The 12,613-nt window shown below is 36.9% G+C and overlaps 1 protein-coding gene across 1 annotated transcript; it reads right to left on the bottom strand.

Annotated features, from left to right (window-relative positions):
- Positions 1–1,914: 1,914 nt before the first annotated feature.
- On the bottom strand, positions 1,915–7,858 carry RBP2 (retinol binding protein 2). The gene is made up of 4 exons (XM_053708974.1): positions 7,752–7,858; positions 4,213–4,391; positions 3,018–3,119; positions 1,915–2,030 (listed from the first exon to the last, which is right to left on the bottom strand). Exons 1-4 carry the CDS (start codon positions 7,822–7,824, stop codon positions 1,977–1,979), a joined length of 408 nt encoding a protein of 135 aa, XP_053564949.1. The 5' UTR covers positions 7,825–7,858; the 3' UTR covers positions 1,915–1,976.
- Positions 7,859–12,613: the final 4,755 nt, after the last annotated feature.

The following is a 12,613-nucleotide window of genomic DNA, read 5'->3' as shown; positions in this document are numbered from 1 at the left end:
TGTAGCCACAAATCATCAGCTAGCTCCCAGTAGTGTAGGATATGTACATATTCTTTTTAAAAAGGACACCAATATAACAAAGTAAATCTTATAATCAAGTGTCTTAAAATGACATGCTCTGTTGGAATCATGCAAGTTTAATTTTGACTTTCCTTTAAGACTTTGCTGAGAGCATAAATATGTGTAATGCAAGAAATGTAAATTGCTGAGTACAACAGCACTGATCTGTGTGTTTAAGAAAACATATATCTTGATACCATTTAGTTGTAAAAATGATTGGTCCTTATAGAGGGCATCCAAGAAAGGATGAATACAATATAGAATGGAGAAAAGAGCGAGGAGAGCTCAAGTATTGGCCACATGCCTCTAGAATAAAGTGCCACTTAAACTCTGATCTACCCATGATCACCCAGTTTTAGGAAAAAACAGGACTTGGCTTTTTGAACAGGCTTTAATGTAACCACTAGGGCTTTGTTTCAGCTTCTTGCACTCTTTCCTTTATGTACTGTGTCACCTTTCTATTCCCCCTGTTTATGTTTTTTGTGCATTTATTATTTCTGCTTTTCTCTACTAGGCTTCAAGTACCTAAAAGCAGGACTCAGGGCCCGATGAGCTAAAGCCACACCCAGATACTATATACATGCCTGTTAATGCCCAACACATTGCTCCTTGCTTAGCCCTCCCACTGTTGTCCCCGCCAAACCATATCTAAGTGATCTGACAAGCAAAAATCAGCTGTCAGTGAGAGAGCGGCTGAGCACGGAGAGCACCGGACCCAGTAACCTCTTTCCAGGCTAACACAGCATGGTACACCGGCAGAGGGGGCACAGCCTGCGGAGCTAGGGGATATATTCAGCGCTGCAAGTACTGCTGGGTAAGGCACATACCAGTTTGTATGCCAAGATAACATATTGCCCCTTGCCCTGATGCCTGTGCAACCTGCTGCCCCATTCAGTCCTGATCCCTGTGCAACCTGCTGCCCCTCTCAGTCCTGATCCCTATGCAACCTGCTGCCCCTCTCAGTCCTGATCCCTGTGCAACCTGCTGCCCCTCTCAGTCCTGATCCCTATGCAACCTGCTGCCCCCTCAACCTGATCCCTGTGCAACCTGCTGCCCCCTCAAGCTGATCCCTGTGCAACCTGCTGCCCCCCCTCAGTCCTGATCCCTGTGAAACCTGCTGCCCCCTCAACCTGATCCCTGTACAACCTGCTGCCCCCTCAGTCCTGATCCCTGTGCATCCTGCTGCCCCCTCAACCTGATCCCTGTACAACCTGCTGCCCCCTCATTCCTGATCCCTGTACAACCTGCTGCCCCCTCAACCTTATCCCTGTACAACCTGCTGCCCCCTCAGTCCTGATCCCTGTGTAACCTGCTGCCCCCTCAACCTGATCCCTGTGCAACTTGCTTCCCCTCTCAGTCTGATCCCTGTAGAGTATCTGTATCCTTGCAGTCCCACTTATGGAAACAATTTACAGGATTTTTACCAGGATTCAAACTCCCTTTACAGAAATTTTATTTTTATAATAAATGTTTTATTTAAGATGCAGTATACTGTGTGTGCCAACACCTACAGCTAAACATATAGTGAATCTGTCTCTTTTGGCCCCTCCCCTTTGTGGCTCCGCCCTCACCCATGGCAAGTATTTTTTTGAGGAAAATGTGGCAACCCTAATTAAAATAAAGTCTTCAAAAAAAGCCCCCAACATTTTGCATGATTTCTCTCATGCTGGCGATTTGTTGATCATCAGGCCCTCAATGACAGGCAGAACTGAAAGACAGATAGGTAGATAGGGTGCACTCTGTGTTAAAGAACTATACATATAATGCATAGAACACCATTTGATGAAAATTTCATTACAAATTTATTATTTTTCATGAAGAACAAAAAAATACATAGAATGTATCATAGATGTACCCGCTTTTTACAAAGCAAAATAACATGTTGTGGTAACGCAGCTTTTGATTTCTGGGGGTCATCAGTTTTTCTTCTTAAAAACTTGCAGACACACCTGATCATCACACGTTAGCTCCTAAAACAACAAAATTCATTAAGAATATCACTTTTAGCAAGTCTTTTACAAAGAATAAAGCATTTATTTGACGAAATGGAGATGATAATTCGATATAGACAAAATGTGCCAGCTAGTTCTTAATTTCTGTAAAATGTTTAAAGTTGAAAATCTTAAATGTTCATTAAACCCACATTTTTTCTTTAAAGCTTCAGATAAAGTGTACAATTTGAAACAACATTCCAATTGACATCTATTATTACATTTGCTTCATTCTCTTGATATCCTTTGGCATCAATGCACTATTGAGAGCTAGTTGAACACAACTCAATGACAAGAGGCATATATGTAAAGCCAAAACAAAAGATATGTATGGCTGCACTCAAATGAGGATAAAACATGATTTTTATTGTAGCATTTTAAAAACACCTTACGCGTTTCATGCTGAAAATGAGCACTTAATTATAGCTTACTCATACTGCTCCACTAATCAAATTTAAAGGAGCCGCCACCTATAAAATAATAACTTTTACAATTAAAACATCTATGATGACAGTCATCAGTTATCAATTCACTGAAAACCACCCCCGAACAAGGCAGAAGCAGAACGGATTAAAAATCTATATTACAAAAATAATTACAAAATAATATAATTGCAACCACCAATAAGAATCTAGCACTGCCTCTTCTGCTTAATATAAGATAATAGAAATAAATTGAAAAGTTGTTGAAAATTGCATGTCCTTTCTGAATCATGAAAGATTAATTTTGACTTTACTGTCTCTTTAATTCTGTATAGAAAGTTTAGCATGTCTATGAAATTATGGTTTTGGTGATAAATTAGTGCATCTCTGCTTTACTATATAATCCTAATGTCATTGAGAAATACTGTAAGAATTACCCCCTCCCTCCTATAGAAAGTAAGAATAAATTACAGGGTTTTATTCACAAGCAGAGCTAACATAATCTGTGTGCAGCAATAATAAAAAATAAAACAGCCCCCCTTACCAGGTAGAGTTTATCACCCTCAAACCAATGCTTCCAGCCACGGTTCTGCTTCTCCCCCTTCTGGACACAGACAAGGTTGTCCCCTTCCCAGGACACTAATGACTGTAAAAAATAATAAAGCATCATTTTAAAATAATATTAACCCATGTTCTCCTGCATAATTCTGAAATATGTAATTTATTCATTTGAAATGTAGTATTTAATTGCTGATATGCAGAAAAAACGTGAACTTGAATATCTCTTTAAGAAGAGTCTGGACCTTAATTCCCCTGTCTATTTTCTGGCTGTACAGAGATGTTGTGTGCAGAACATGGAATGTAAAACATTAGGGAGTGGTTTACAAAATGTTAGAACCTGACCAGTAAGGCAGAAGGCACCCTTAGGCAGTTGCCTACATTGCTTAAAGGGACACTGAACCCAAATGTTTTATTTTGTGATTCAGATAGAGCATGCAATTTTAAGCAACTTTCTAATTTACTCCTATTATCAAATTTTCTTCATTCTCTTGGTATCTTTATTTGAAAAGCAAGAATATAAGTTTAGATGCCGGCCCATTTTTTGTGAACAACCTGGGTTGTCCTTGCTGATTGGACAGTACCAATAAACAAGTGCTGTGCATGGTTCTGAACCACAAATTGGCTGGCTCTTTAGCTTAGATGCCTTCTTTTTCAAATAAAGATAGCAAGAGAACGAAGAAAAAATGATAATAGGAGTAAAGAAGGTTGCTTAAAATTGCATGCTCTATCTGAATCACGAAAGAAAAAAAAATGGGTTCAGTGTCCTTTTAAAGGTGATATAAAATATATAAGTCAAATACGATCAGTGTATATTCACAAAAATAATTAATTAAAAAAAACAATGTGAAAATAAACTGTGCACATAAAGTCCTTGTGTAAATAAAGAAACATTTAAATGCCTCTGATATAAGTAGTAAACTTCCAAAAAATGTTAAGTGAGTGTATCCAATAGCTGCAACTTGCTTGTAGTTAACTGTCTGAGGATTTTACCCTGCTCTCCAAATTCCAAACCTATAGTCAAACTGCTGTGTTTCATTATGCATAACTAAACATTTTATATAAAAAATATCCAGGTGTTTAATGTCCCTTTAAGGAGAAATTATCCTTTTTGAGCGATAGTCCTCCACCTTATTGTCTATTAGCATGATCATTAATACTCCATATATGATTCTGCATACCTTTACTACCCGGTTATCCAACCCCTTGGTATGTTCATCAAATTCAACTCCCACAGTGAAGTTGAGCTCATAGTTTCTGAACGTGCTCAGTGTTTTAGTTTTAAAGACATTTCCTTCTTGGATGAACTCCTTGGTCTGTGTTAGGTGAGCAGCAATCTTCCTGGTGGCAAAGTCAATGTCTGTTAAAACAAAAAAAAAATAGACAAATTCCAATTAAATAGCAATATAAGTTGTATAATATTGTGGTATTGACGAAATAAACCGAAATAAAGGAATAATTAAAACTATATCACAAACACACAATACAGCACATAGAATTGTAGAAAGTTGCCATTTATTAAATTAATTGTTGTTATTTAGCAACCACGCCAATAGTGTAACTGTTGTCGACACAAACCACTTATATAAATTGACAGCCCAAAATATGAAATCCAAAGTGTGTTGAATGAATAGCAATTCACAACCATGTCTGCCATGATGCAAGTGATATTTTTTAAATATGTTGAATACATTGTGGTTATCAACCATCATTAACACTGAAAGTGATAAGAGTGATATTTTAACCCTTAAATTAAAGTGATAGCCCATTCTACATACGCATTAAGGTGAACCAGTGGCAATTTTGATAATTTAACTGCAGTGTCTCTGTGATATTACACATAGAATTAAAAGGCGGTACTATTGATACCAGGAGACATTAAAATATTAATAACTGAATTTCAGATAAGGATTTTAATATGTTCGTTGTTGCCCATCTTTTAAAGTTTTCATAAAAGTTATATTTTATCTATTGAGTTCCCACCTATAAAATAGTCTGGGCATAGAGTGCTAATATAGTATTCCTTTTGTGGAACCTTGTTCCATCATTTTTTTTTTGCAAATTCCAATTAAAGACTTTTTTCATTGGGGTCTCAGACATAAATAAGTTAGAAATCTGTTTGCGGAATAAGTTAATTCCATTCATGTTTAGTCTCATCAATATTAGATGTATAAAGCAAGCACAGTCTTCAATAATCTCAAGCATACAACAAATTCTATAGATGAAGTGGAACTGCTTATTGGGGCAAGATTTATTACGAGGCAAATTCCCCAATCGGTTGCAGGTTTAAAACGCTTGTGATGAAAATCACCCTAGATTCATTCGACTGGGGTGATTGACAAGCCCTACTTTCACACAATTGGTTGCGTGAGGGTAGGGGGGCAGTATTGCATGAGTGTTCCCTCATGCAATGATAAATATGGGAAACAAATTTGCCCCACAATTTGCTATAAGATGCAGACATGTTTGCAACATGTGAATCCTGTCCGATTGCATAATGATAAATATTACCCTAGGTCTATCATCTGAATATATAGACATTGAAGTACTGCTGCATTATAAAATGCAAGTTAGATATTATTTATCAGTAAACCTCCCCTCTTTCAATTATTTATAATATTAAATAAATATAGAAATCTCACATTTAAATCATTCAGATGAGATAATATAATTTAACTTTTGAATAACAGTGGAAATCAAAGCGTTGATTATTTCCCAACGGTCCTGGAATCATTTGACATAGCCATTTGAAATCATAGTTCCAATATACAGTATAATATATATATATATATATATATATATATATATATATATATATATATAGATAGATAGATAGATAGATAGATAGATAGATAGATATTGGGATATTAGGAATTAAAATTGCATTCTCAGGATTTTCACATAAACAAGTCAAATATATTGATGGTTTGGGGGTTACAGACCCATTTGACTGGCATGTAAAAAACCTGAGCCAGTTTACTAATTAGAATCTCATAGTTTTATATGAAGCCATACACCAATTGTTGCCATTATAATATCTATATGGAACTTTTTACTGATCCGCTAATTATTATTACTAGTAAGAAATTGCTGCGGATGAGTAAGAACGTATTCACCTAGTAACATTTTTTTTCTGAACTGGTAACTTTTTTCTCTCCCTATTAAAACATAGTGTAATATTTTTTAATCCCTGTAGGTAGATAAATCGATTTATTTCCCTAAATGGTAAGGTATAGTAGGGTGACTAGACGTCCTCAGAACTTTTTAAGGGATCCCAAAATGTCCCTTTTTTATTGTGACTGTTAAAGAGACAGACTAGTTAAAATTAAACTTTCATGATTCAGATAGGGCATGCAATTTTAAACAACTTTCCAACTTACTTTGTTCTCTTGGTATTCTTTGTGGAAAGCTAATCCTAGGTAGGCTTTTATGATAATTTCTAAGCCGTTTCTGCCTCTTATCTCAGTACATTTTTACAGTTTTTCACAGTTATACACTGTTAGTTCACGTGTGTCATATAGATAACATTGTGCTCACTGCCGTGGAGTTATTTAAGAGCCAGCACTGAATGGCTAAAGTGCAAGTCTGTCAAAAGAACAGAGATAAGGGGCAGTCTGCTGAGGCTTAGATATAAGACAATCACAGAGGTAAAAAGTGTATTAATATAACAGCATTGGTTATGCAAAACTGGGGAATGGGTAATACAGGTATTATTTAACTTTTTAAACAATACATTTTTTTGGAGTAGACTAGCTTTAACTTTTATTTTAACTTTTAGCAGCTTGTGCTGATACTAATTTTATGTCCATCACCGTGCTATGGCATGCAATATCTGCGGCGGTTAGCAGCTCTGCAGCCGAAGAACTACAGTTCCCTGCAGTGGTGGACATGTGTAAACAGAGGAGGGAGAAGTTTGCGTGCCTTTGTGGTACTGATTGATTGGTAGCGAGGGCGGGCGGCTTGTAAGTTAATCTGCAGAGAAAACAGTTGATCATCAGAGAGAGAGTTTAATAGCAGAGACATCGCTCTAGAGATCATGTCTGCCGCACATCGATAAATGCTGACAGCATATGCTGTCGGTATTTATCATTGCACAAGCATTTCACAAGAAATGCTTGTGCAATGCCGCCCCCTGCAAATTCGCGGTCAATCATCCGCTAGCAGGGGTGTCAATCAACTTCCGCTGATTTTTTAACTCTTGTTTCCGGGAAGCTTGAAGGCTCGCGCGGAAGCAGATACATTGGGCCCGATTGACTGCTTGGTAAATCGACTCCTGTGAGTTTATGGCAAACAACTCCAATCTTATTATTATTGTAAAGTGATATCAGTTGTGGATATTATATTTATATTACCAGATGTGTGAGTGAAAGGTAGAAGTAACATATACAAAATAAGAAATAGATGGAGTCTTCTACCTAACCAACTTTAAGAAATCACCAGTTACAACTGGTAGGAATTATAGTTGATATATTATTATCTGTATGTTTTCAGCAATGTTCCCTGTGATGTTGATAATTAATAATCGTCATAACAATATATGTTCATTCATTATTTCATTTAAAATAGTTTGAAATTCTACAACCAAAACCTTGTCTAATAATTAGAGCTACTTAATTATTCTATTAGAGGGAACTTGCTATGTATATGTCTACTCAATAATATTATTCAGCCAAACTGTCCCTCCCCCCCTCAGTGCAGAGCACCACTATGTGCACAGTACCTAAAGCCTTCATGTATCCATCAAAGTTTTCATTTTTCTCCATGACCCAGGTGCCATTGTAGTCAGCAGGCATGATGCTAATGAGAGGGGAGAGGAGCTGGTGCAGAGAGTGGCAGAGGACAGGAGAGTGCAGCAGGCACACATTCTAGGCAGATTTATATGCTCCTGAGGAGAAGTATACTTTAGATCTTGATAAAAAGGTTTAAAAGTCACAGATTAACTGACAAGGGACAATATCTATATTAATAAGTCCAAAGAGCAGATCTAGGACATTAACCCCTCTAGTGCTGCGTGTCTAATACAAATAAAAACTCAACCTTAACCCCTCCAATGCAATAGGTCTGAGACAAATGAAAGGTAGATGTTAAAGTCGCCAAAACTCTAATTGTGAGACAGTCTAGACATTGACCCCTTAGTGCTGTATGTCTGAGACAGATTAAACTAGACATTGACCCCACTACTCTGTGCTTCTTAGACATAATAAACTTGTAATTAAACCTTTTATTTCTGAATATCTGAGACAAACCAAAATGCAGATTAAAGGGACAGTCTAGGCCAAAATAAACTTTCATGATTCAGATAGAGCATGTAATTTTAAACAATTTTCCAATTTACTTTTATCACCAATTTTGCTTTGTTCTCTTGGTATTCTTAGTTGAAAGCTTAACCTAGGAGGTTCATATGCTAATTTCTTAGACCTTGAAGCCCACCTCTTTCAGATTGCATTTTAACAGTTTTTCACCACTAGAGGGTGTTAGTTCACGTATTTCACATAGATAACACTGTGCTCGTGCACGAGAAGTTATCTGGGAGCAGGCACTGATTGGCTTGACTGCAAGTCTGTCAAAAGAACTGAAAAAAGGGGCAGTTTGCAGAGGCTTAGATACAAGATAATCGCAGAGGTTAAAAGTATATTATTATAAATGTGTTAGTTATGAAAAACTGGGAAATGGGTAATAAAGGGATTATCTATCTTTTAAAACAATAAAAATTCTGGTGTAGACTGTCCCTTTAACTGTTCCATTGCTGAGCTGCAAGACCCATGTAGAGACAGTAGAGATAAACTCCAACATTGCATAACTGAGGTGAGTGTATGAACCTCAACAAGAAATTAATAGTGTTGTATTTTTGAGACAGGCAAAATTAGACATTGACTACTCCTGTGCTGATTACAGCTTCTTTCATACAAGAACCAAATATGTATTTATGACACAGATGTAGTAACATTAAAGGGATAGTCTAGTCAAAATTAAAGTTTAATGATTTGGATAGAGCATGCAATTTTAAGCAAGTTTCTAATTTACTCCTATTATCAATTTTTCTTTGTTTTCTTGGAATCTTTATTAGAAAAGCAAGGATGTAAGCTTGGGAGCCTAAATGTAGCCACCAATCAGCAAGCGTTACCCAGGTGCTGAACGGAAAATGGACCAAAATGTAATATATATAATTTTTTGGGGGTTTCATGTCCCTTTAAAGTGAAACAAGTACAAGTGTAAAATGCTTTAAGGGTCTCAGATCCTTACGTAAGTGCGGTAGGGGTCTTTCTAATACAAAGGCTTATGGCAGAAATCAGGGTCACGCTGTGAGGAGAACTGTTGGCACGGCTGGAGCCCAGAGCTGCTCTGAAGAAAGCACTGAGGATAGTGCAGGGTGTGTTATGGGCATCTCTATGTCTGATGAGGCTTTGGGGGGGCACACTAAGTTAAACAGCTCATTGCCCTAAGTTAAACTGCTCTTTTACCTAAAAAAAATTCAAATTTTCAAATCAGCCAATAGGATGAGAACTACTGAAATCCTATTGGCTGTTCAAAACAATTTTCAAATCAGCCAATAGGATGAGAGCTACTGGAATCCTATTTCTGTTCAAATCTGCCAATAGGATTTAAGTAGCTCTCATCCTATTGGCCGATTTGAACATTTCAGCCAATAGGAATGCAAGATACCCCAAAATAAAACGGGTACCTGCATTCAATCTTCAGTGTGTGGCGGTGATCGCATGAAGAGGATCCTCCTCCGTCGTTCTTACTCCGCGGCAGCCTCTGCCCTGCGCCGCCTTCGCCCTGGATGAAGATAGAAGAGGTCCCCGTCTGAATGAAGATGCCGCCGTCAGGAAGAAGACCTTCCCCGCCTGGAAGAAGACCTTCTCCGCCGGACTTCAGGAACTGTGAGTACCTATTTGGGGGTTAGACTTAGGCTTTTTTTTTTTTTTTTTTTGGGGTGTTTTTTTTTTAGATTAGAGATTTTTTTATTTTAATGGGCTGCAAAAGAGCTTATTGCCCTTTTAAGGGCAATGCCCATACAAATTACCCTTTAGTTTTTTTTAGTGTTTTTATTTTGGTGGGTTTGGTGGGTGGGGGCGTTTTACTGTTAGAGGGGACATATTTTTTTAGGTAAAAGAGCTGTTTAACTTAAGGCAATGCCCTACAAAAGGCCATTTTAAGGGTTATTGGTATAGTGTTAGATTAGGGGGTGTTTTTATTTTGGGGGGCTTTTTGTTTTTATAGGGGTATTAGATTAGGTTTACATTTTTATTTTTGATAATTTAGTTTATTTTTGTCTATAATTTTAGACTTTTATTTTTTGTAATTTTAGATTTATTTATTTTAATTTAATCTTAGTTTTTTTTAAGTAATGTTAGGTTTTTTTATTTTAATTTTAACTTAGTATTTTTTTATTTTATGTAATTGGGGTTAATTTAGGGGGTGTTAGGTTAGGGGGCTTAGTGATTAAATTAGTTATTTACGTTGTGGGGGGATGGTGGTTTAGGAGTTAATAGGTTAATTAGGTTTTTTTGCGATGTGGGAGGGTGGCGGTTTAGGGGTTAATAATTTAATTAGATTGATTGTGTTGTGGGGGGTTGGCGGTTTAGGGGTACATAGGTAAATTAGGTTTATTGCTATGTGGGTGGGTGTGGCGTTTTAAGGGTTAATAGTTTAATTAGGTTTATTGCGTTGTGGGGGGTTGGCGGGTTAGGGGCTAATAGTGTAATTAGATACTTTGCGATGTGGGGGATGGTGGATTAGGGGTTAATACATGTATTAGGTAGATTGTGATGTGGGTGAATGGCGGTTTAGGGGTTAATAGTTTTATTATTAGTTGCAATGTGGGGGGATGGCGGGTATGGGGTTTTTAACGTGTCGGGTTTATTTTTGGGAGGCGTGTTAGACTTTTATGGCTGATGTAAAAAAAAATTTTATTTTCTTGGGCACCGGCAGTTTCTAAACTGCCGTAAGTCACTGGTGACTCCAGAAATGTGTATTTACGCACATTTCTGGACATCGCCAGTTTATCTGTCTTATGGCAGGTTATGAACTGCCGGTGCCGTATATGTGATTCCCCAATGTGCAAGGTGAATTTATGGGCGACGTGGGTTTCAGCAGTTGCGCTAAGGCCTGCGCTGCATATGTAATCTCTCCCTACCTTTCTGCTGTTACGTTTGGATTGGCTTTTGACTATTCTTTCAGATTATCCCTGAGTGCTGACGGCTGGTACTGCTCATCTGGTGATGATCTCGGCCCGTTTCTGACATCTTTACTCATTGCTTCTCCTGCAAGCTTGATTCCAGTCACTCAAAAAGGTAAATCCTTTATTGCCGTATAAATGCACCTTTCCATGAGAGGGTACAGAGGTAGACTATTATGTGGCAGCAGTGTTTGCAACAGTGTTTGTAAAAATGTAATACACATAAAGCTCAAGACAAGTGCACACTCCTGGGTATACCTCAGTATGCTGTCTTTGAAAGGAGTTACGTTTCAACAAAGCACACCAAGAAAAAGACGTAAATTTGATAATAGCAGTAGATTGGAATTCTTCTTTTAAATGGTGCACGCTATTCAAATGTTTAGTTTGGACTGGTTTTTTTCTGTTCTTATGCTGAGGACAATGATGTCCTTAGTTTTCCAGTTGTTTTCTGTCACTTGATGATGATCCTAAACCCAGATGGACCTTTTTACTCCTCACACTGCACTATGTTATTTGTTCTATCCCCTCACTAGGGATGGGCGAATGTGTTTACATTCAAATTTGAATGTTAGAACGAATGTTATTGTAGCAATGCGATTTACATAATAGAATGTTGATACGAATATTCTTAAAAATTCTATTATCAAATGTTATTTACAGTTTTCGAATGTCACTTTCGAATTCGAATGTCACATTCAAATTTGAATATTACATTTATACAACACAGTTGTAGAAAAGAAATACTATTTTAAATTCGAATGTGACATTCAAATTCGAATGTCACATTCAAATTAGAATATTACATTTAAAAAACACGGTATTAGACTAGAAATACTATTTTGAATTTGAATGTGACATTTGAATTTGAATGTAACATTTGAATTCGAATGTCACATTTGAATTTGAATATTACCTTTTGAAATTGAATGAATACATAGCTAAACATTCTATTATTCGAACGAACGAATGTATCAAAATTCATTTTAAATTTCAAATTTTTAGAAACATTCGCCCATCCCTACCCCTCACAGACTATACTTGCAGAGCATGAATTTTGAATATGTTCTGGAATATCAATATTCCCAGTCTTTCTATTTTTTTCTATTAATTAATTTTTCTATTAATTTTCCTATTTTTTCTTTACCTTATCATCTGATCTTCCCTTTTCTCCCCTTTACCTCTTCCTCTACAGAAATCACAAATTTGGCTTATGATTTATGACCTTTCACCATTTCTAATTTAACTTTTATTGGCTAATAGAAGAGCAGGCTGCCCTGTCTAGTACCTTTCTGGAGACCTTGATGCAATAAATGCAGAAGGAGCTTAGGGTTGCCACCTGTCAGGGAATGATCCAGATACTTCAAGTTTTCATTTGTGTGTCCAGGTTTGAAGTTGAGTCA

Source organism: Bombina bombina, chromosome 4 (assembly GCF_027579735.1).
Source record: "Bombina bombina isolate aBomBom1 chromosome 4, aBomBom1.pri, whole genome shotgun sequence".
In the NCBI taxonomy this organism is placed as follows: Eukaryota; Metazoa; Chordata; class Amphibia; order Anura; family Bombinatoridae; genus Bombina; species Bombina bombina.
Note: the sequence above shows the minus strand (reverse complement) of the source record. Positions and strands in the feature narration are given on the sequence as shown.

Coding starts and splice junctions, on each gene's coding strand:
- RBP2 (XM_053708974.1), bottom strand. CDS start 7,824: ATGCCTGCTGACTACAATGGCACCTGGGTCATGGAGAAAAATGAAAAC. Junction 4,392..7,751: donor TGGATACATGAAGGCTTTAG/GTACTGTGCACA, acceptor TTGTTTTAACAG/ACATTGACTTTGCCACCAGG. Junction 2,031..3,017: donor AGGGTGATAAACTCTACCTG/GTAAGGGGGGCT, acceptor TTGTTGTTTTAG/GAGCTAACGTGTGATGATCA.